Raw genomic sequence first — 23,646 nt, 5'->3', positions numbered from 1 at the left:
AAGAAGATGCAGAAAAGACGGCATTCATCACACCATGGGGAACTTATTGCTACCGGGTAATGCCATTCGGTTTAAAGAATGCCGGAGCAACCTATATGAGAGCAATGACCACAGTATTTCATGATATGATACACAAGGAGATTGAGGTATACGTGGACGATGTGATCATAAAATCAAAGCATCAGGCCGACCACGTTGGGGATTTGAGGAAATTCTTCTTAAGACTTCGCAGGTACAACCTCAAGCTTAACCCTGCCAAATGCGCATTTGGAGTTCCATCTGGAAAGTTGCTGGGATTCATAGTCAGTCGGCGAGGCATCGAGTTAGACCCATCAAAAATCAAAGCCATCCAAGAATTGCCACCTCCAAGGAACAAAACTGAAGTAATGAGTTTGTTGGGGAGGTTGAATTACATCAGCAGGTTTATTGCCCAGCTCACAACAACCTGTGAGCCTATTTTCAAATTGTTGAAAAAAGATGCTGCGGTCAAATGGACCGATGAGTGTCAAGAGGCGTTTGATAAGATAAAAGGATACCTGTCGAACCCACCCGTGTTGGTCCCGCCAGAGCCAGGAAGACCTCTGATTCTTTACTTGACGGTCTTGGAAAATTCATTTGGTTGTGTATTGGGGCAACATGACCTCACCGGCAGAAAAGAACAGGCCATCTACTACCTTAGCAAGAAATTCACAGCTTATGAGGTTAAGTATACTCATCTGGAGAAGACATGTTGTGCCCTAACTTGGGTAGCTCAAAAATTGAAACACTATTTGTCATCCTACACTACTTACCTCATTTCGCATCTGGATCCGTTGAAATATATTTTTCAAAAGCCTATGCCAACGGGAAGACTTGCAAAGTGGCAAATATTGCTCACAGAATTTGACATCATCTATGTGACTCGAACTGCAATGAAAGCCCAAGCACTGGCTGATCATTTAGTTGAAAACCCGGTCGACGAGGAGTACGAGCCGTTGAAAACCTATTTTCCCGATGAAGAAATAATGCATATCGCTGAGATGGAGCAAATTGAAAAACCTGGCTGGAAACTTTTCTTTGATGGGGCCGCTAACATGAAAGGAGTCGGGATAGGAGCTGTAATCATTTCTAAAACAGGGAATCACTATCCTGTTACGGCTCAACTACGAATTTATTGCACCAATAATATGGCTGAATATGAAGTTTGTATTTTGGGGTTAAGGCTAGCCGCAGACATGGGTATCCAGGAAATCTTAGTCATGGGAGATTCGGATCTTCTGGTACATCAAATTCAAGGAGAATGGGAAACCCGAGACTTGAAGCTCATACCATACCGACAATGTCTACATGATCTTTGTCAGCGGTTTCGATCAGTGGAGTTTCGGCATATTCCAAGGATCCATAATGAGGTTGCCGATGCATTGGCTACCCTGGCATCAATGTTGCACCATCCGGACAAAGCTTATGTGGATCCACTACATATTCAACTCCACTATCAGCGCGCTTACTGCAATATGGTTGAAGAGGAATTTGACGGTGAACCGTGGTTCCACGACATCAAGGAGTATATCAGAATGGGGATATATCCAGCACAAGCCACAGGGGATCAAAAGAGAACCATTAGGCAATTGGCAAATGGATTCTTCTTAAGCGGAGGAGTTTTGTATAAAAGAACACCAGACCTTGGATTATTAAGATGCATAGATGCCCGACAAGCTACGGCTGTCATGTCTGAAGTACATTCGGGAGTTTACGGACCCCACATGAGCGGATATGTGTTGGCAAAGAAAATCCTCCGAGCTGGTTACTATTGGCTTACCATGGAGCGAGATTGTATCAGTTTTGTGCGCAAGTGTCATCAATGCCAGATACACGGAGATTTGATTCATTCTCCACCATCCGAGTTGCACACAATGTCGGCACCATGGCCCTTCGTTGCCTGGGGCATGGATGTGATTGGACCAATTGAGCCGGCAGCATCCAATGGGCACAGGTTCATTCTGGTAGCCATTGATTATTTTACCAAATGGGTTGAGGCCAAAACATTCAAATCAGTGACCAAGAAAGCTGTGGTCGATTTTGTCCACTCAAATATCATATGTCGATTCGGAATCCCAAAGGTGATCATCACAGATAACGGTGCTAATCTTAACAGTAACTTAATGAAGGAAGTATGTCAACAGTTTAAGATTACACATCGCAACTCTACCCCATATCGGCCCAAGGCGAATGGAGCAGTCGAGGCAGCCAACAAAAACATAAAGAAGATACTTCGGAAAATGGTAGAAGGTTCTAGGCAATGGCACGAAAAATTACCATTTGCGTTGTTGGGATATCGCACTACTGTTCGCACTTCAGTAGGAGCAACTCCTTATTTGTTGGTATATGGCACTGAGGCAGTAATTCCTGCAGAAGTTGAAATTCCTTCCCTTCGGATCATCGCCGAAGCTAAGATTGATGATGATGAATGGGTCAAAACCCGTCTGGAACAGTTAAACTTGATTGATGAAAAACGATTGGCCGCAGTATGTCATGGCCAATTGTATCAAAGAAGAATAGCAAGAGCATACAACAAAAAGGTGCGTCCCCGGAAGTTTGAAGTGGGTCAACATGTGCTGAAACGTATTCTTCCACATCAGGTTGAGGCAAAAGGCAAATTTGCCCCGAATTGGCAAGGACCATTCATCGTGACCAGAGTATTATCCAATGGTGCATTATGTTTAACAGATATTGAAGGCAAATGCATAGACATGGCTATCAATTCTGATGCGGTAAAGAGATATGATGCATGATTGTTTTGGTATAATTATTAAATGTTTGTATTCGGCATTATTTCGAAGATTGGGATGACAAAGGCAATTTATTCTGCTATCCAAACACTGTACCCTTTGTTTTCCCCTTTGAACCACATTCGTTTCTTTCTTGCCCTCTCTTGGAATCGATGAAAGTCAAATATATATATATATATATATATATATATATATATATATATATATATATATATAACAAAAAAAATAGAAAATCACTATTATAGAGTGAACTACGTTTGACCTGATTCCTTAAGAAGGATACGTAGGCGCCTCACGGCTCGGTCATAGGGTGCACGATATGCATAATGTGCACAAAAAGAAACATCAAGAGACCCCAATCAAGAAATTGGGGCAGGAATTGTATTGGTGATAAGAAAAAATTCCAAGAGTTGTAATTTTAAACCCAAATCAAAATTATTTAACTTTTGATTCCAACCACATACCAAAAAGACCTTTTGATCAATCTTAGAAAAATGCCGAGTCGAGCAAATGAAGATGGTTCATAACACTCTGGTCCAAACAAGAAAAGAAAGTAAAAATGAGAGAGTCTTATAGGTGAAAACCCACACGGGCACCATGAGACGACGAAAGTTGAGAGAAAGTAAAATGAGAGAGTCTTATTCGTGAAAACCTTCGCAGGCACTATAAGGCGAAAAGGAATTAAGAAATGAACAAATGAGGAAGGTTTGTCGGTGAAAACTATTTAAGATATTGCAAGTCAAACAGGTCTGTAAAATGAAAAAAATGAAGTTGGGTTATGGAAATTTTGGGAAAACAAAATGAAACAATTGAAAGGAGATTGATTAAAAGACTGGGTTGATTAATCCAAAATGCATACCATGATCATTGGTGCCAGTGACTCCAATCAGATAAGTCCTTTATTCTTTCTCCAACAGTCATCCAAATTGGGATGTTTTTCTTTTCATTCTAGATAGTCAAAATCGTCATGTTTTCATCACTAATAATCTTACTCTTCTAAAGCTTTTGAGATGAGTTTTGTTCCAAACAAATAAGAAGGAATGTCAAGGTATACTACCAAGATTCAAGATTGCATAGGACAAAAATACGGCCATGATGGGCAGGAGGTAATAGGATAAAAATAAGATATGGGTGTAAGAAAAGTGGAATCAAAAGTGGTTCAGCAATGTCAGGAGAGACATATGATTACAGTTGAAAGGGTTTGAAGTGAAAACAACAGTTGGGGATCCTATAGTCAAGGACCAATTACAAGGACAAAACAGTCTTCTCAACCATTCCAAAGCAATAAAACAAGACGAAGAGAAACCCCACCGTCGGCAAGAATGCCCCAGTTAACCACCCTGCTTTAAACTAACAAAATTTTCTTTGATTTAAAACAGGGGCAAAAACAACATTTGTGTCAGGCATCCACCTGAAGAATAAGGAAGAGCAATGGAAGTGTTAGAAGTCAGGCATCCACCTAAAGAATAAGGAAGAGCAATGAAGAAGAAATCAGGCATCCACCTGGAAAATGAGGATGAAGAATTGAAGAAGAAATCAGGCGTCCACCTGGAGAATGAGGATGAAGAATCAAAGAAGAAATCAGGCGTCCACCTGGAAAATGAGGATGAAGAATTGAAGAAGAAATCAGGCGTCCACATGGAGAATGAGGATGAAGAATTAAAGAAGAAATCAGGCGTCCACCTGGAGAATGAGGATGAAGAATTAAAGAAGAAATCAGGCGTCCACCTGGAGAATGAGGATGAAGAATTAAAGAAGAAATCAGGCGTCCACCTCGAGAATGAGGATGAAGAATTCAAGAAGAAGTCAGGCGTCCACATGGAGAATGAGGATGAAGAATTGAAGAAGAAATCAGGCGCCCACCTGGAGAATGAGGATGAAGAATTGAAGAAGAAATCAGGCGTCCGCCTGAAGAATGAGGATGAAGAATTGAAGAAGAAATCAGGCGTCCACCTGAAGAATGAGGATGAAGAAGTGAAGAATAAATCAGGCGTCCACCTGGAGAATGAGGATGAAGAATTAAAGAAGAAATCAGGCGTCCACCTGGAGAATGAGGATGAAGAATTGAAAAGGCAATCAGGCGTCCACCTGGAGAATAAGGGAATACAATTGAAGGATCAGCAGTCAGGCGCCCACCTGAAGAACAGAATGGCAATGTAATTTGACATTACGGGTTGAAGTCAAAAGCCCGCCCATATGAGAAAGGAGCACACGTAAAGTCAATAAAGCAGAGGAGTCCAACCAAATCCCCAGCAAGAAACAACAAGAGTCCCAAACAAATAAAGGAAATACGAGGCACAATGAAAGGAAATGCGGAACAAGTCAGAAGCAAAAGATGCCCAAAAGTCACCAAGACATCAAGACAACAAGAAACGCAAGGGCATGATCTAGATAAGATTCTGTAATTCATATACCATAGTCTAGTTTAGCTTTTGTTTTACCTTTGAAGCAAGGTGTAATAAGGAGGTCAGCAAGCAGTAAAAGCAGCACAAAATAGCAGTAACATCACAGTCCCACGGTAGTCCCAGCTACCCAAAACTTCCCGAACTACATTGACCTGATTCCTTTATAGCCAAGGATATGTAGGAAACATTTGAAGCAGAGGTTCGGTCAAATCTTTCAAAAAATGTTTCTCACAGAGTATTCGAACAGGCAAAAATCGCTCGTATCCGCTCACTTTATCTTTGCACGCAAACTCTTCGAGTTTCCGCACAAAGAGGGGCAGCTGTGAGCACGTGATTTTTGCCTCACGAAAAATACTCTAAAATAAATCAAAAATAAAACAAAATTCTCTTAGTATGCAATTTTTAGAATTTATGTGATGTTTATTAATTGTTTTTATTTTGTCCGTAAATGTTTGCTTTGTTATAATTAAACGAAACTAAAATAAAATACATGTTTCATGCATATCTAGGTTTTAATTATGCATTTAAGAATTAAAAGGGAAAATCACAAAAAAATATGAATTTATTCTATTTTTTGTTATTTAAATTATGTCATTGTGGGATTAATGTTTTGTTTATGTGTTAATAGTTGTTAAAAAAGTAATTAATTTTTATTTGTAAAGAGTAATTTTGTTTTTACAATTAAAATTAGGATTTTTATAATTAGAAATAAAATTAGGAAATGGAAAATAATTTATAAAAGGTAAAAAATCGGACCTGGATTGAAATCCAGGCCCAAACAAAATCACTTCCCCACAGCCCAGTCCAAACAACCCCAGGTCCGGTCCAATTCAAAACCAATACCAAACGACGACGTTTGGTCATATTTCATCGAAGGCCGTTGGATAAAATACATCCAATGGCTAAGATCCCACACCCTTTACCCGGAACCCTCTACCCGACCCATTGCCCGATCCAACCCTTTCCCTCAACTTAAACCAAACGACGTCGTTTGGTTAAGTGAACTGATCCTGACCATGTATCTTACTTGATCGGATGGTCAATATCCATCCACCCCATCCCTATATAAGTCCAAATCCCTACCCCTGCCCCCTAACTAAACACCCTTCCCCTCTCTACTGTTCATCGTCCTCTCCGAAATCACACCCCTAACCCTAGCCGTCTTAACTCTCCATCTCCTGAAACTCGGCGGCAACAACGCCGCCGGTCACCACCTGAACACCCTCGACTCCTCACAACCCCCTCTTCACGGATCTGGTGTCAGTTTCCTTCGAATCAGGCCCCAACTCTTCGAATCTTAAATCGAAGGTTGGCCTGAAAACCTTATCTTCTCCAATGGTCTCCAAATTAACACCACAGCTTCCCCTAACTACCCTCACTACGGATCTGTTAGTAGCATGGTTCGAATCCTCCTGGAATTGCTCGAATCTTCATTTGAATATTCGAGTGAAACCGGACCCTATCCCAACCTGCCTCAAACTCACACCAGTTATCCACCTGACCCCCCTCGTGCCTAGAACACCATTGGTTTGATTCGAATATACCTAGAAATGTTCTGATTTGAAATCAAAAAATCTAAAACCTTAAAAATTTCCAGTCATGGAAATTTTCCAATTCAAGTGAGGGATTGAGGTATAAGAGACTTTAATCGAGGTATTCTCAATTGAGAATACTTCGAATAAAGTCTGTTCAGCCTCAAAAAGGTCCGAATCCAAGTTGGCAAATGTTGTAGATAATCAGTTTGATTAATACTCGTCAATTAATTCATCCTTGTTTATAGTTCAATAAGTTCATCAAAAGGATGTTGTGTATGTGTTGATTTCTGAGCATTAAGTTTCAGGGCATTGTCAGTATATTGACAATGCTCCTGTATTTGTTTGGATCTTAGTTCAATGTTGAAATTCAGTTTAAATTATTATGCTGAATTCAGTATAATGTTATTGTGATGTTGGGTTTGAATTCAAGTTTACAAGGGTTGGTTAGATATAACTGTGTTAGGAAGTTGATAGGATTGGTTATAGCTGTTTAATTCAGAAAGATAATCGAGTTTGAACAGATTTTAAAATCTGTTTTGTATCAGATTCTGATTTCTTTGAGGGCAGTAATAACAGTAGGCTTTCAGGGGTACTATTGGGAATGAAACAGTGAGGGTAGTAGTGTGCTGATAGTGGAGTGTTAATGGCTCTTATTTAATGTAATAATGGGAAACAAAGGGTAATGGGAGTGCTGAAAATCAGGAAAAAAGATTTGTAATGGGATTTAAAGTAGTTAAAAGCAGGTTTTGAATGGGATGTTCTATTTTTTTAAAAGAGAAGGGGTCCAGGCAGCACTGAAAGGAAAGGGGCAGACCTGTATAAATACAGGGACACACATAAAGGAAAGAGGGGATATAGAAATAGATGAACACACACAGAAATACATATACACAGAGAGAGACAGAGAGAAAATCTGGACAGAAATTAAGAGAGGAAAAACACACAGAAGCAGAAATAGAAATCTGATTCAAGAAAAAGAAAGAAAACAGAAATAAAGAAAGAAAAATCAGAAGTAGGAAAAACAGATTTCTACAATAGAAGCTAGTGTTAAGGTTGAATTTCTGAGATTGAAATTTTCAGTTTGCCTTCTCCTAAGTCTTGAAAAATCAGAAATACTGTGTTTTATCTGTCTGGATTTGTTCAAATCCCATTGTTGAGTTTAAAATCTGAAATTTCTTAAAGAGTCATTCTACATTGTATCTGGGTTCTAGGGTTCTGTATTGTTGTTCAAATCTGTTGAAACATTGGGGTTTTCTACTGGTTTTTGTTGCTGCTATTACTGCTGAAATTCACTTCTCCTTCCCTCATTTCCAGGTATATACTTTAAAACTCATGTTATGGAAAACTTCAACCTTGCCAAATAAACGAAGTTTGGGATTATAATTATGTCATCTACTCTGTTAAGTCTATTAGCTTAAATTCTAGTTTGTTTTCAGTTGGCCAACATAGTAGTACGCTTGACATAAGGAATACTAGTTAATCATTCCCTTTTGAAGTTCGTATGGGAGTTGTAATAATGTTACCTATTTTGGAATTTCATTAAAAGTATAGTTATGATTGGATTGCCAAGATAGGAAAATATGGCATAAAGATTGGCCATTAACTAAGCCTTGTGGTATTGTTAGTTGAATAAAGAATAGTATAAAAATGTCAAAAACCATATTACTAGCTTATTCTAATATCTGGTTTAGTTGTGGATTGAATTATGTTAGTTGCAATTTATTCATATATGGCGTAATAATGTTTATGTTTATAATCAATAGTTGAAAGATGCATTAGTACAATCCGTTATGTTCACAATGTTGAAATATGGCGAATAATGTTGTATGTAATATCCTCTTATTAAGTCAACAGGTAGATTAGTTCTCTTTCTTAATAACAAATGGCCTAAGAATTTATACAATGCGTAAAGTTAGTAGTAATAGTTCGCACAGATTGAGAATAAAAATCGGTTTGATTATGTATATCCCAAACTCAATCATAAGCAGAATTAATCAAAAATAATTAGGCCTATCAGATTAGGAACAAGCAATGTAGAAGGAGATTAGATTTATAATGTGTAACAATTTTAAGAATGTAAAAATAACATTCGTTACAAATAGAGTAATGAAAATTCTTCGAAAATATCACTTCCTTTCATGAATCGATTTTTTTTTTAGTTTCATACGCCATTCACATTTTGAGTATACATATACGAGAAAAATGGTAGTATTAATCACACTTTGTTTATTTTACTCTTTAAGTTTAAATGGCTTGGAGGAGTATAATTGATACGCGAAAAAAATAAATATAATTTGTGGTCAACAATCAATAATTTGTGAATCCTTTTCGAGTAATTTAGAGGCGTCTCAAATAGTGATTTACCATGACTTTCACCTAAAAATATATGGATGTAATAAACAATTTGTAAAAAAAATTTATACTACCATCAAGAATATTTTTTGTGATTAGGGATACGTTCGCGTGACCTGATTATATTTCTAAAAGCAATTCGGATTATGCGTTCGCGCAACTTCGAGCGAACATTTAATAAAAAGGGATTTTTCGGAGAATATCAAATTAATTTCATAAAAACCCTAGATGTGCGGTTCACTATTTAATCAATACAAGAGCGACAAACGTTCTTAATTTTATTCTAAGCACGATTTCAAACTTACGATTTTTATAATAAAAATATAAAAAATATATTGTCAACACTATTGTGTACAAATATGCGTGGCACGATGCTCTACATTTATAAAAGGTACATAATACGAATATACGTGCGCGTGATTCGTTTATATAATTGTAAACAATCTAAACAAAAAGCGGTACTAAAATCAAGCAACAAGAAAAAGGTATTTAGTAAATCAAGATAATTAAGCCAAAATATAAAAATGGTTAAGCGACCGTGCTAGAACCACGGAATTCGGGAATGCCTAACACCTTCTCCCGAATTAACAGAATTCCTTACTCAGGATTTCTGGTTCGCAGAATAACAAACAAAGTCATATTCTCCTCGATTCAGGGATTAAAACCGGTGACTTGGGACGCCTTAAAATTCCCAGGTGGCGACTCTGAAACTAATATACAAATCCCGTTTCGACTGTCCTTTAATTGGAAAAAACTCCTTTGCACCCTCGGGGGAGCCGAAAAAGGAGGTGTGACAGTCCGAAAAATGCCTGAATCACTCAGTTGTCCTGTTTTTGAGTTTAGTTGATTAGCGACTAATTAGTATACGCTATAACTCGCAAAGTTGACTCGACACATGTTGTCGTTTGTTTTGCAGTATTAAAAAACAAACGACCTAACTCTTACTGGCTGATTTTGTTGAATGGTAGTGTTGGGCTGATTATAGGTCTATTTGTTAGCTGTGGGGGGTTCGAACTAGTTCTTAAAGGGTCATAACTGGCAGATTCAATAGAATGAAAGGGTGGGGCAAAGCAGCAATGATCAAGGGTCTGTTGGGTAGCTTGGGTTGGGGAAAGACTAATTAAGTGTTCAGGATTAAGGGGGCTATCAATTGTTTAATCAAAATACTATTAATCTAGTATTAGCGGGGACAAAACATAAGAGCATGGGAGTTTAAAATGAATACTTAAATGAACCCATGACTCTTGATTAGAGCAATAGGCCAGGCATGGGGAACTAAATAACTTGCATCAAGAAGATGCTTAGGCATGGGAAATGAAGGGTATGGGCAGACCTGGGGGCTGTGAAATTCTAGGCAGACCTTAGAGTTTCTCTTTCAGATTATAAATAGAGCTATTTTTAGCTAAGAAAGGGCCGGACATTTTTTAGTCTTCAGAGGAAAAACAGAAAGAAATTTCAGAACACTGTAACTAAACACTGTCTGAAAACTGCATAAGAAATTAAGTTGGTCAGGCTGTCTTGGCCAAGTCAGTTACTCTAATTGGGCTGCTACCATTCCATTAAGATATTCTGATTTTCTTTGCGGGATTACTACCATTCTGGACTTCTATATGCTGCTAGCTGGTTCTGGTCTTAGTGCTATTTGAGGTTGTTGTTGGTTATTTGCCAAGCTTTTTGTGACTATTGAACTGCTGTTGCTTTTGCATTGAATATTCTGGTTGTCTCGGTTGTTTTACTACTCTGTTTCTGGGATTGTTTGTTTGGTGCTCGACCACCTGTGGGTTTCCTCGTTGTTGAAACTGCTATTGGTTGTTTGTGGACTATTGGTGACATTGTTGCTGATTGTTGTTGCTGTGTTATTGCTGTCTGGTTGCCTGCTGTTGATACTTCTCTTCTTCTCCTTCTTATTGTCCAAATATCCAGGTACACATTCTAAATTCACTAACGTAATGATGAGTTTCGAGCTGAATAAGAGCATAAGAAGTATTGCAGTCCGAACATCAGCATATTTACCGTTATTCTGATGTTTGTAGTTTAGATTATTTGTGTGTTTAACATGTAAAGTTTGGTTTTCAAACTATGTAATAAAATAGTTTTCAGTCCATAAGGAGTTTGGTCTAGTAATCTATCGTTGTATGTTAGTCAGAAAGAAGCTAGCTGGATAGTAATGATACTCGACCAACAATGGTTTCACATAGGGTCTGTTGAAATGAATGCAGTAATCACATTTGCTTCACCTTAATTCATCAGTAGATAATGTATATTTCGAAGGCATACTAGGCAATCTGGGTTATAGCAAAAAGGAAAAAAGAATCGTGTAGTTAAACATATAGTAATATCACACTAAGTTAGATAGGTTCGGTTTCAGTTGTTTCTTTCTTTTTAGTGCCAAGTATGTAAGGAATCATTAATTGAACCTCATGTGTATGCCCGTCAATAAATAAGGTTGCATACGTCTAATTTCTTCATCTAAAAAATAATCTGCTTCGATATTATTGTGCGTTAATCTCATGTTTCAGTTTTTTTGTTAAATAATAGAATATAGAACGAAAGCAATCCCTCTTTGTACAAACTCTGCTGCAATTTCTCATTTGTGTCAGCCGTAAACTAATAACTAATAAGTTACACCTTTTCAGCATGTAATTAATCGAGGTATTTTCTTTTGTTTTTTAGAGACAAACTTAATAGAAAAAATGTAGTTGCTGTAGGTTTATCCTTAAAAGTAAAAATGAGATGAGCCTCGCCGAAAAATACAAAATCGTGGGGCCCTCAGTAAATATTTGTTTTAAAATTACTTAGACTTCGGGATGGACCGTTTAGCAAAATTTCACGGCCTTCCCAAAATAATGATACGCTAGTCACTTTAGGCGCGTATTTAATAATGTTACCTTCTTAAACTCAGGTGTGCATTTCATGCGACCCAAATCCAAATCCTAAAACATTGAATAAAAATATGTTCCGGATCGCGGGTGCATTTCATGTGACGCAATCCAAAGACATGTTTTAAACGATGTTCACATTCCTTTAAAATATAATAAAAGCGGTAAAGAGTTAAAATCGGCACATCGGTTCATAATTGTATTTAAAATCAGATAAATAAGCCGAATATGACAGTTGAGCGACCGTGCTAGAACCACGAAACTAGGGAATGCCTAACACCTTCTCCCGGGTTAACAAAATTCCTTATCCGGATTTCTGGTACGCAAACTGTAATATGGAGTCATTCTTTTCCCCGATTCGGGATTAAAATTGGTGACTTGGGACACCCTAAATCTCCCAAGTGGTGACTCTGAAATAAACAAACAAATCCCATTTCGATTGTCCTTTAATTGGAAAAAACTCCTTGTACCCTCGCGGGGGCAGAAAAAGGAGGTGTGACATCTAGTAGTAGCTCCTTCACGGGCTCAGGAATGGGACCCGAGGAGCGTTCTACATCTTCAATGCAGAGGGTTGCTAGGAACGTGGGTTCATGTCTTTTGACCCCCTTCTTCAACTGCAAGGCCATGATGTTTTCAACAACCATCTTCATGGGCATGCACGGGATAATGCAGGGCTTGGTCCCATTTGCTCCCATCATCAGTAACATGTCAGCATACAGTATAGGCATGGTTTTGGTTTGCCTCATGAATTCCAATCCAACTATCAACTCGAAGTCATCTATGATCACCACGCGCAGGTTGAATATTCCTTTGTAAGGGCCAAGCTTCACTGGTACTTCTATGTCTATTCTATCTACTGGCTGGGGAGGTGAGTTGATAGCCTTGACATGGCCGCTACCTTTCCCTACAACTAGACCAAGGCTCTCCACCTGAGTCGAGGCTAAGTAGTTGTGAGTAGCATCCATGTCTACCATGGCCCGGATGGGCTTGCCATTCACCTTCATCTCAACGAACATTAAGGTCCTCTCGTGACTAAGAGGAGTCTCCTCATCCACCTTCTTTTTCCCTTTCTTGGTGACTGGACATGGGACCTTCTTCTTACGGATACCAACACTAGTCTCTGCTAATGCCTCAGAAATGGATCCAGTAATTGCATTGAAGGTACCTACTGGTTCAGTCTGATCCGCATCATCTGAGTCGTCATCAGTCCCATCATCAAAAGTCTAATGGGTGTTCATCTGTGTATGTGGGCACTCATTGTTCCAATGTGGTCCATCTCAATGACGACATCCTGAAGGAGGCTTCCTCCCCCGATCATTGTTGTTAGATGCAGCACTGTTGCTGCTTGTGGAGGGAGCCTTAGGTTTGGTTGAGCCCCGATCTCCCCCACTTCTACTAGGGCCACCATTGCTAGACTGGCCTCCTTTGAATCCCGCTCGGGAAAGCGGCTGAGTCCTATCCTTCCGAGCTTTCATTTGATAGTCCCCAAGGCATTCAGCTGCTTGGATCACCTTGGGCAGGGTATCCACCCGTTGTCTTTGTAGCTCCATACGGGCATAAGGTTTCAACCCTTCTAGGAAAGTGAAGAGCTTGTCTTTGTCCCCTATGTTGTGTATGCTTAGCATGAGCGCGGAGAATTCCCGCACGTAGTCCCGCACGGATTTGGTCTGGCGGAGCTCCCGTAGATTTCTCCTTGAATTGTATTCAACATTTTCGGGGAAGAACTATAGGCATATGGCTGCCTTCAGTTCTGCCCATGTCTCGAGGGAATCTTCACCAGCCTTGATGGCTTCATATTTCACCCGCCACCAGAGTTTAGCATCACCCTTAAGATACATGGCAGCAATTGCTACCTTCTTAGCTTCTTCTAGGCCCCCAACAACATCGAAATATTGTTCGACATCAAATATGAAGTTCTCCACTTCCTTGGCATTCCTAGCTCCACTGTATGGCTTTCGATCAGGAATTTTTAGTTTTTGTGTCGCGGAAGTGGGGTTTGCAGTGCCCCCGATTTGGTTTCCACCGCCTCGCAGCAGGCCCTGTAAAGTAGCATTGACGACATTGAGCTTGTCTGTCAAGTCGTCAATAGTTTGTTACATGGCAGTCACTCTATCTACCTCTTGTGCCCTATAAGCTAAATCCTTGGCACGCTCCTATTAGAGTCCCTCAAATTTGCCAAACATTTCAGCTGCCTCTGTAGCTTCCGTTTGTCGGTCTCCCTCGGAGTCACGACTGATGTTTTCTATGTAAACTTCGGCCTGGAGCACCCTGCGGTCCAGGTCGTCTAACCTTTGCCCTAGGCTGGTTCTTAGTTCAGGCACCGTATCCATGATGGTTAGTAATTCGTTGACCGTCTGTTCAAGGGCCGCAATGCGGTCCCCATTATTCACCATGGTCAGAAATGGTAGTAATGGTAATGCGTTCCCTCATCCGATATCGAGCCTAGGCTCTGATACCAACTGTTACGTGGCACCTTTCTGAGATTGCTTGGAAGGGCGACGTAAGGCTAAGCAACTGATATCAGTGCAGTTGTTGTCCGCCAACTGAGGTCCCCTCCGTGTGCTAGACTAGATTGTCAGTGCCGTACGGAAAAACCAATGTCAAGAGCAATTGAGAGAACAAAATTAAGAATTGAGAATGAAAGAAAGCTTGATTGCATTAACAAAAGCTATTACAGAAAGGCAACGCGGTGTCGAGGGGGAGAGACACCAGTACAGAGAATTGTTTGCTTGCTAGAAAGTTTGATTGCTTGATCCCCCTAATAATACTTAAAAAAATAAACCAAAGGTACAAGACTAGACTTGATTAAGCTAGAGAAACATATTGGAAGTACATGGAATAAAACTACTCTATATTTACAATGAAAAAGACGTAGTTTTCTATAAGGCAGAAACAGGTCCGTTGTCAGCAGCATAGTCTTGGGGGGGGGGGGAAGCGGAAGGGGGCCGGCGATGCACCCCGGTAGGATATGGAATGGTGTTGAGCCGGTCCGCCGATCGACTCGGGGCATCGACCAGCGTGGATTGGAGGGGTAAAGCCTGAGCTTTTGACACACTCGTGGAACGCCGTCTCCTTGATTGTGGTAGGTAGTGTGTGCCTCTGGCGTGCTTTGGCATCTGCGCATTCCAGACGCTGGCCTATGGGATCCCCATTCGACCCGTCTTGAAACACGGACCAAGGAGTCTGACATGTGTGCGAGTCAACGAGCGAGTAAACCCATAAGGTGTAAGGAAGCTGATTGGTGGGATCCCCTTGAGGGGTGCACCGCCGACCGACCTTGATCTTCTGTGAAGGGTTTGAGTGTGAGCATACCTGTCGGGACCCGAAAGATGGTGAACTATGCCTGAGCGGGGCGAAGCCATATGAAACTCTAGTGGAGGCCTGCAGTGATAATGACGTGAAAATCGTTCGTCTAACTTGGGCATAGGGGCGAAAGACTAATCAAATTGTCTTGTAGCTGGTTCCCTCCGAAGTTTCCCTCAAGATAGTTGGAGCTCGCGTGCGAGTTCTATCGGGTAAAGCCAATGATTAGAGGCATCGTGGGCACAACATCCTCGACTTATTCTCAAACTTTAAATAGGTAGGACGACGTGGCTGCTTTGTTGAGCCGCGCCACAGAATTGAGAGCTCCAAGTGGTCCATTTTTGGTAAGCAAAACTGGCGATGCAGGATAAACCGAAATCCGGGTTACGGTGCCAAATTGCGCGCTAACCTAGATCCCATAGAGGGTGTTGGTCGATTAAGACAGCAGGACGGTGGTCATGGAAGTCGACCTAGTACGAGAGGAACCGTTGATTCGCATAATTGGTCATCGCGCTTTGTTGAAAAGCCAGTGGCGTGAAGCTACCATGCGCTGGATTATGACTGAACGCCTCTAAGTTAGAATCCGGGCTAGAAGCGACGCATGGGCCCGCCATCCGCTTGCCGACCCGTAGTAGGGTCCTTTGGCCCCCAAGGGCACGGGTCGTTGGCTAAGTAATTATGGCGGAAGAGCTGCAGTGGCCGCCTTGAAGTATAATTTCCATCGAGCGGCAGGTAGAATCCTTTGCAGATGACTTAAATACACGACGGGGTATATTACTCCTCCCTTGATGCTATATTATACTAAGTGTTGGAAAATCAAACAAGTCCTCAAGACCTTGGAACGTATACTATTTGTGTACTAAGTAGCCAATGTGACTTGACACTTAGTCATGTCGAGGGAAAGGTTAAACCAAATTTCACTACTAGAGGTTTTTCGGTGTGCCTCTTGCGAGGCCGAGGCCTATGACAAGGGCGATGTGCCAATACAATGCCGCAAGTAGAGGTTTTTCGGTGTGTCGCTTGCGAGGCCGAGGCCTATTCCAAGGGTGATGTGCTAATACAAGTTGTCAAGTAGAGGTTTTTGAGGCGTTGCAGTGCGAGGCCAAGGCACAACCCAAGAGCGATATGCCAATTCTATGTCACAAGTAGAGGTTTTTCGGGGTGTCGCTTGAGAGGCCAAGGCCTATGTCGGCATGGACATGGCACGGGGTAGGGCGTCGTAGGACATGGCAGGGCGTGGCCATGTCACGGCGTAGGACATGTCAGGACGTCGCAGGACATGGAAAGGCGTGGCCATGGAATGACGCAGGACATGTCAAGACGTCGCAGGACATGGCCATGGCACGTGTCAGGACGTTGCAGGACATGGCCAAGGCACGGGTCCGCTCGTGTCGGGACATCGTTGGACATGGCCATGGCACGTGCCAGGACATCGCAGGACATGGCCATGGCACGAGTCAGGACGTGTCAGGTCATCGCAGGACATGGCAGGACATGGCCATGGTACGTGTCAGGACGCGTCATGATATGGCAAGATATGGCCATGGCATGTGTCAGGACGTCATAGGACATGGCCATGGCATGTGTCAAGATGTCGCAGGACATGGCCATGGCACATGTTAGGACGTGTCAGGATGGTGCAGGACAAGGCCATGGCACGAGTCAAGACATGTCAGGACGTCGCACGACACGGCCATGGCATGTGTAAAGACGTGCCAGGACATCGCAGGACATGGCCATGGTGTCACAGGCATGTTTTATGTCACACAAAAACAGCCCGTGCGGCAGCCAAGTCTCGACTTGACTTCAGCCTGCTCCAACACTCTGCCAAAATTCTGCAACTTTGGACTTAGATTTATTTAGGCAGCGTTTCAACGTAGTAAGTAGATACTGATTTTAGGCAACGAAAAATAGATGAAGGGACAGAAAATTAAAGTGAACAAAAGGCACAATATACAAGATACTCTTTCCCAACTTTGTATTTAACTCGAGAATACAAAGAAAACTCAAAACTTAAAGTACATCCGCGTACAAAATGAAGATCACTCTTGACCCTCACAAGACTACTCTTAGCCTTAGGTTGTTTTCACTCTTGAAAACAGGTTTAGGACTCCTTCCTAACTCAATAGTGTGCTCTCACACGTTTTTCACTCCATTCTCCAAAAGGGAAAGGGTGCTGTCCATTTATAATTTATGAACCAGCCCCATTTACACAATAGTTGCCTATATTTAGGCTTAGGCACTTGCCCACTCAGACCACTACTTTTTCTTAGTGTAGTTGACACCCCCAACTATTAGGATCATGTAAATCATTCTAAAGATAATGAGATCATGGCCCCAAAAATGTGCTAACTCCTACCAGCTTTTTGGACAAGGCTCAATTGCTGCCCATGTGCACAGCATATGCCGATAACCGCCTTTGACTTTGTCAATCCAAGACCAGGAACCAATGCCATTGTATCCAACTGCTTTGTGCCGCAACTTGCCTTGCCATCTCCCACGAACTTGGCCCGTTTGCCGCAACTCAATGCCTTGACAAGTCTGTCCGTGCACTGCCTTCCCGTTGCACATTTGCTTGCCTTTTCCCATCCGTTTTTGCCTTTCCTTGGCATCACTGCCTCATACCTTGATGCCTTTGCCATGATTAAGTGCCATCCTTAGCCCGCAACTCATTGTGAAGCCCTTGCCAATCTGCCTCGCCTCCGTCAAAGCCTTGGCCACCACTTGCCCGTTTCCCATTTTTGACATTTGTGCTGCTCGTGCACCAAGCTTTGCAACACTCTTGCTGCCTCATGACAACACTCTTGTTGTCCCGTCGAGTTCCATTTTTGGGGGTCTAACAAACCACCCACACTCTTTGAAACTCGACGTCCTCGTCGAGGTCAACTCAATGTAAGAGTCCCAAGGGGTTGACAATCAACGCACCTTGACCTCGTTTCTCTTCAGCTACAATTGCATTGACACCAACAGCTTGTTTGTCACTGTCTAGCGCCTCCAATGCAGCTCTCTTCTCCGCGGCAGTCATGGCATTTAACACTGCCTTGTTCGGACAGTCCCTCGCTCGATGTGGTCCATCACAAAGGAAACAACCACTGAATTTGCTGCCCTTCTCCTTGCTCCTTGAAGTTCCAGCTTCCTGCTTTCCCTTCCCCTTGTCTTCATGTGCATTGCCATTTTCACTTTTCTTCCACTCCTTTGCCTTGTCCTTCTTTCCGTCGTTGGACTTTGAAGTAGAAGTCTCATCACTCAAGTGAAAATCGCCCAATGCATCAGCCGCAGCCACAGCACTTGCAAGGCTTTGAATATTCTGCCTTCGCAACTCGAGTTGTGCCCACTGTTGCAGCCCGCTCATGAAGTTGTGCAACTTGTCTTCTTCCGACATGTTGCTGATGCTCAGCATCAAAGATGTGAACTCTTTCACATATGCTCTAACTGATCCGGTGTGTTTCAACTTTTTCAGTTTGTCCCTAGCAATCCAAGATGTATTACTAGGAAGGAACTGATCCTTCAATTCCTTTTTAAGACGCTCCCACGACTCAATCTTTGGTCTACCCAAACTTTCATCTTCAGCCACACGAGTGCACCACCATAACTTAGCATCTTCACTCAAATACATGCTAGTCAAGGTTACTTTCTCCATCTCGTCTTGCACACGAATAACATGAAAGTACTGCTCCATATCACAAAGAAAATTCTCCAACTCGCGTGCACTCCTTGCACCACTAAATGCCTTAGGTTCAGGAATTCTCACCTTGAGACGTTCAACACCATGTTGAGGAGCATCCTCGCCCACAGCACGTCGTAGCACCACTATCTCGACCCTCAGATCCGCATTCTCTCAACTTAGCCTTGCCAATTCTGCCTCAAGGTTGGCAAGCCTTGTCATAAGGGTCTGAATTTCTTCACCATCAGGAATATTTCCCACCAATGCTTCCAGTTTCGTTAGCCTTTCCCACAGTTCATTGTTACCACCAGTCATGTTCTCGAACAAGACCACGAAATCTGCCACTGCCATTCGTGTCTCCGTCACGAACCTGCTCTGCTCTGATACCTGTTGTCACAGGCGTATTTTATGTCACACAAAAACAGCCCGCGCAGCAGCCAAGTCTTGACTTGACTTCAGCCTGCTCCAACACTCGGCCAAAATTCTGCAACTTTGGACTTAGATTTATTTAGGCAGCTTTTCAACGTAGTAAGTAGATACTGATTTTAGGCAACAAAAAATAGATGAAGGGACAGAAAATTAAAGTGAACAAAAGGCACAATATAGAGGAAACTCTTTCCCAACTTTGTATTTAACTCGAGAATACAAAGAAAACTCAAAACTCAAAGTACATCCGCGTACAAAATGAAGATCACTCTTGACCCTCACAAGACTACTCTTAGCCTTAGGTTGTTTTCACTCTTGAAAATAGGTTTAGGACTCCTTCCTAACTCAATAGTGTACTCTCACACGTTTTTCACTCCATTCTCCAAAAGGGAAAGGGTGCTGTCCATTTATAATTTATGAACCAGCCCCATTTACACAATAGTTGCCTATATTTAGGCTTAGGCACTTGCCCACTCAGACCACTACTTTTGCTTAGTGTAGTTGACACACCCAACTACTAGGATCATGTAAATCATTCTAAAGATAATGAGATCATGGCCCCAAAAATGTGCTAACTCCTACCAGCTTTTTGGACAAGGCTCAATTGCTGCCCATGTGCACAGCATATGCCGATAACCGCCTTTGACTTTGTCAATCCAAGACTTGCTGCCAATTTCGTGCCATGGCTTGGACCAGGCGCCAATGCCATTGTATCCAGCTGCATTTTGCCGCAACTTGCCTCGCCATCGCCCACGAACTTGGCCCATTTGCCGCAACTCAATGCCTTGATAAGTCTGTCTGCGCACTGCCTTCCCGTTGCACATTTGGTTGCCTTTGCTGCTGCCCATGTGCACAACATATGACGATAACCGCCTTTGAATTTGTCAATCCACGTCTTGCTGCCCAATTTCGTGTCATGGCTTGGACCAAGAGCCAATGCCATTGTATCCAGATGCATAGTGCCGCAACTTGCCTTGCCATCGCCCACGAACTTGGCCCATTTGCCGCACCTCAATGCCTTTATAAGTCTGTCTGTGCATTGCCTTCCCGTTGCACATTTGCTTGCCTTTGCTGCTGCCCATGTGCACAGCATATGCCAATAACAGCCTTTGACTTTGTCAATCCAAGACTTGCTGCCCAATTTCGTGTCATGGCTTTGACCAGGTGCCAATGCCATTGTATCCAGATGCATTGTGCCGCAACTTGTCTTGCCATCGCCCAAGAACTTGGCCTGTTTGCAGCAACTCAATGCCTTGACAAGTTTGTCCGCGCACTGCCTTCCTGTTGCACATTTGCTTGCCTTTGCCCATCCATTTTTGCCTTGCCTTGGCATCACTGCCTCATGCCTTGATGCCTTTGCCATGATTAAGTGCCATCCATAGCCCGCAACTCATTGTCAAGCCCTTGCCAAGCTGCCTCGCCTCCGTCAAAGCCTTGGCCATCACTTGCCCATTTTCCATTTTTGACATTGGTGTTGCTCATGCACCTAACTTTGCAACACTCTCGCTGCCTCATGACAACACTCTTGTTGTCAAGTCGAGCTCAATTGGCGGAGGACTAATAGCAGGAGCCAGGACGTGTCAGGACGTGTCAAAACATCGCATGACATGGCCAAGGCATGAGTCAGGACGTGTCAGGATGTCACAGGACATGGCAGGGCGTGGCCATGACACGGTAGGACATCGCAGGACTTAGCAGGGCGTGGCCATGACACGGGTCAGGACATCGCAGGATTTGGCAGGACGTGTTAGGACGTCGTAGGACATGGCCATGGCACGGTTCAGGACGTGTAAGGACGTCACAGGACATAGCAAGACGTGGCCATGGCGCGAGTCAGGACATCGCAGGACATGGTAGGACATGGCCATGGCACATGCCAGGACATGTCAGGACGTCACGTTTTTATAAAAATATTTAATATTTTATGTGTTATATTATTACAAGATGCATTTGAGTTTTTCTCCATTGTTTTTTCTTTATTTATAATAATTTTCATATTTTTAGTATTTTATTAAGTATTTTTCGTTTTTTAATTAAAATATATCAATTTGTTTTTGTAAAAAATATCATTTACAATGTTTAAAAGTCATTTGTGAATATATTAGCTAAGTTTTACTTTGGTTTGTGTTATTTGGTGTTGTACATGTCTATTATGATTCTCTGGCCAAAACATGTCTACTCCTGAAACTTGAGTTTTTTTTAAGCATATATAAGGGGGGTAGAGGAGTTGAAAGGCACCTCAGGTGTTTGATGCCAGGTAGAGGTGGGCATGCATGGGGGACGCTAGCATGGGCATTTGGGGCATGCACGGCTTGTCCGTGCTACGTCCCCAATGATCGCAAACTGCACCGGCAAGTACTCGTGTGGGCTCGTAGTACGCCTGGTGGTGACACCGCTCGTGCCAAACATTGGCTTTTCGCAACGAACGGCGGAGCGTCATGCAAGTAGAACCTTTGGGTGTCGGGCACATGGGGCGAAGCTTAGTACATGTTGATTGCCATTGGATGTTACGGGCAAAATCGGGAGGCGATATCGCTCGTGGCGACTGATGGCTTTTGGCCATAAAACGGCAAAGCATCGTGCATGTAGCGCCGCAAGGTGCCATACGCATGGGGCGAAGCTTAGTAAGTTGCTGATTGCCATCAGTTGTTGTTGGTTGTGTCTGGCACCGCACATGGCAGCTGATGGCTTTTGACAATGAACGGCGGAGCGTCGTGAAAGTAGTGCCGCAAGGTGCCGTGCGCATGGAGCGAAGCTCAGTACATGTCAATTACCATCGGGTGTTGTGGGAAACATCGCTCATGGAGGCTGATTGCATTTGGCAACAGAACGGCAAAACATCGTGCAAGTAGCGCTGCAAGGTACCATACGCATGGGGCGAAGCTTAGTAAGTTGCGTATTGCCATCGGTTGTTGTGGGTTGCGTCTGTAAACCCCCTTCCCCCCACCCCCCACGCGACATCGCTCGTGGCGGCTGATGGCTTTTGGCAATAGAACGGCTAAGCGTCGTGCAAGTAGCATCGTAAGGTGTCGTGCGTATGGGGCGAAGCTTAGTAAGCTGCCGATTGCCATCGGTTGTTGCAAACAACATCAGGAGGCGACATCACTCGTGGCGGTGATGGATTTTGACAACAAAACGGCAAAGCGTCGTGCAAGTAGCGCCGCAAGGTGCCATGCGCATGGGGCGAAGCTTAGTAAGTTGCCCATTACCATTAGTTGTTGTGGGTTGTGTCTGGAACCGCTCGTAGTGGCTGATGGCTTTTGGCAATGGAATGGCAAAGCATCGTGCAAGTAGTATCGCAAGGTTCCATGAACATGGGGCGAAGCTTAGTAAGTTGTCGATTGCCATCGGTTATTGCAGGCCACATCGGGAGGCGACATTGCTCGTGGAGGCTGATGGCTTTTGGCAACAGAACGGCAAAGTGTCGTGCAAGTAGCGCCGCAAGGTGCCGTGCGCATGGGGCGAAGCTTAGTAAGTTGCCGATTGCCGTGGGTTGTTATGGGTTGTGTCAGGAAGAGCTCGTGGCAGTTGATGGCTTTTGGCAATAGAACGACAAAGCGCCATGCAATTAGCACCGCAAGATGCCGTGGGCATGGGGTGAAGCTTTGTAAGTTGCCGATTGCCATCGATTGTTGCGGGCAACATCAGGAGGCAACATCGCTTGTGGTGACTGAAGGATTTTGGCAATAGAACGGCAAAGCGTTGTGCAAGTAGCACTGCAAGGTTCCATGCGCATGGGACGAAACTTAGTAAATTGCCGATTGCCATCGGTTGTTATGGGTTGTGTTTGGCATTGCTCCAACCCCCTATTTGTGCTTTGCAGGGATTGTCTTGGATTTGCAATGTTGGCATCGGGAACAACACATGGTTGCGCGTCGCGTGTTGGGGCTGTTGTTGCTTTTTATTGGTGAGGAAAGTGTATGTGCGACACATGAGTGGTGTTCGATTTGTGTGTCTAGGTTGAATCCCTGCTTGAGCAGCGACGTCCTAGCCCGCATGCCATCTCAGTCCTGGCACAAGTGCAAATTAGGCTTGTTCGGCATCGGTTTTCTGTGTTGCATACCTAATGCCAAGGCATTATCAAGCACAATTGGTCGCCTTTCACCACTTGCGTTCGACGTGCGGGGTGAACCAAAAATTGTAGTTGTGTCCTAGGTCGTCCTCTCTTCACCTTGCAATGGCTTGGTCCATGACTAGTATGCTCGGACTCTCGGATTCGATTAACGCAATGGGCATGGGGTCTTAATTGGCTCATATCTGCCCAAAGAATGCTCCTTACGAATGACGGTCGTGCTTATCTTGGACTTGGCGGTG

The 23,646-nt window shown here is 43.0% G+C and overlaps 1 protein-coding gene across 1 annotated transcript; it reads right to left on the bottom strand.

Moving 5' to 3' along the window:
* Positions 1 to 18,129: 18,129 nt before the first annotated feature.
* Positions 18,130 to 19,257, bottom strand: LOC138872499 (uncharacterized). Its single transcript, XM_070150648.1, has 2 exons — positions 19,096 to 19,257; positions 18,130 to 18,993 (listed from the first exon to the last, which is right to left on the bottom strand). Exons 1-2 carry the CDS (start codon positions 19,255 to 19,257, stop codon positions 18,130 to 18,132), a joined length of 1,026 nt encoding a protein of 341 aa, XP_070006749.1.
* Positions 19,258 to 23,646: the final 4,389 nt, after the last annotated feature.

Source organism: Nicotiana sylvestris, chromosome 7 (assembly GCF_000393655.2).
Source record: "Nicotiana sylvestris chromosome 7, ASM39365v2, whole genome shotgun sequence".
In the NCBI taxonomy this organism is placed as follows: domain Eukaryota; kingdom Viridiplantae; phylum Streptophyta; class Magnoliopsida; order Solanales; family Solanaceae; genus Nicotiana; species Nicotiana sylvestris.
This window is presented reverse-complemented; position numbering and strand designations above follow the sequence as displayed.

What these genes read in the sequence shown, in the direction of transcription:
- LOC138872499 (XM_070150648.1), bottom strand. Translation starts at nt 19,257, where the DNA reads ATGGCAGTGGCAGATTTCGTGGTCTTGTTCGAGAACATGACTGGTGGT. An exon ending in CCAACCTTGAGGCAGAATTG is followed by an intron (nt 18,994 to 19,095) that starts GCAAGGCTAAGT and finishes GAACGTCTCAAG; the next exon opens with GTGAGAATTCCTGAACCTAA.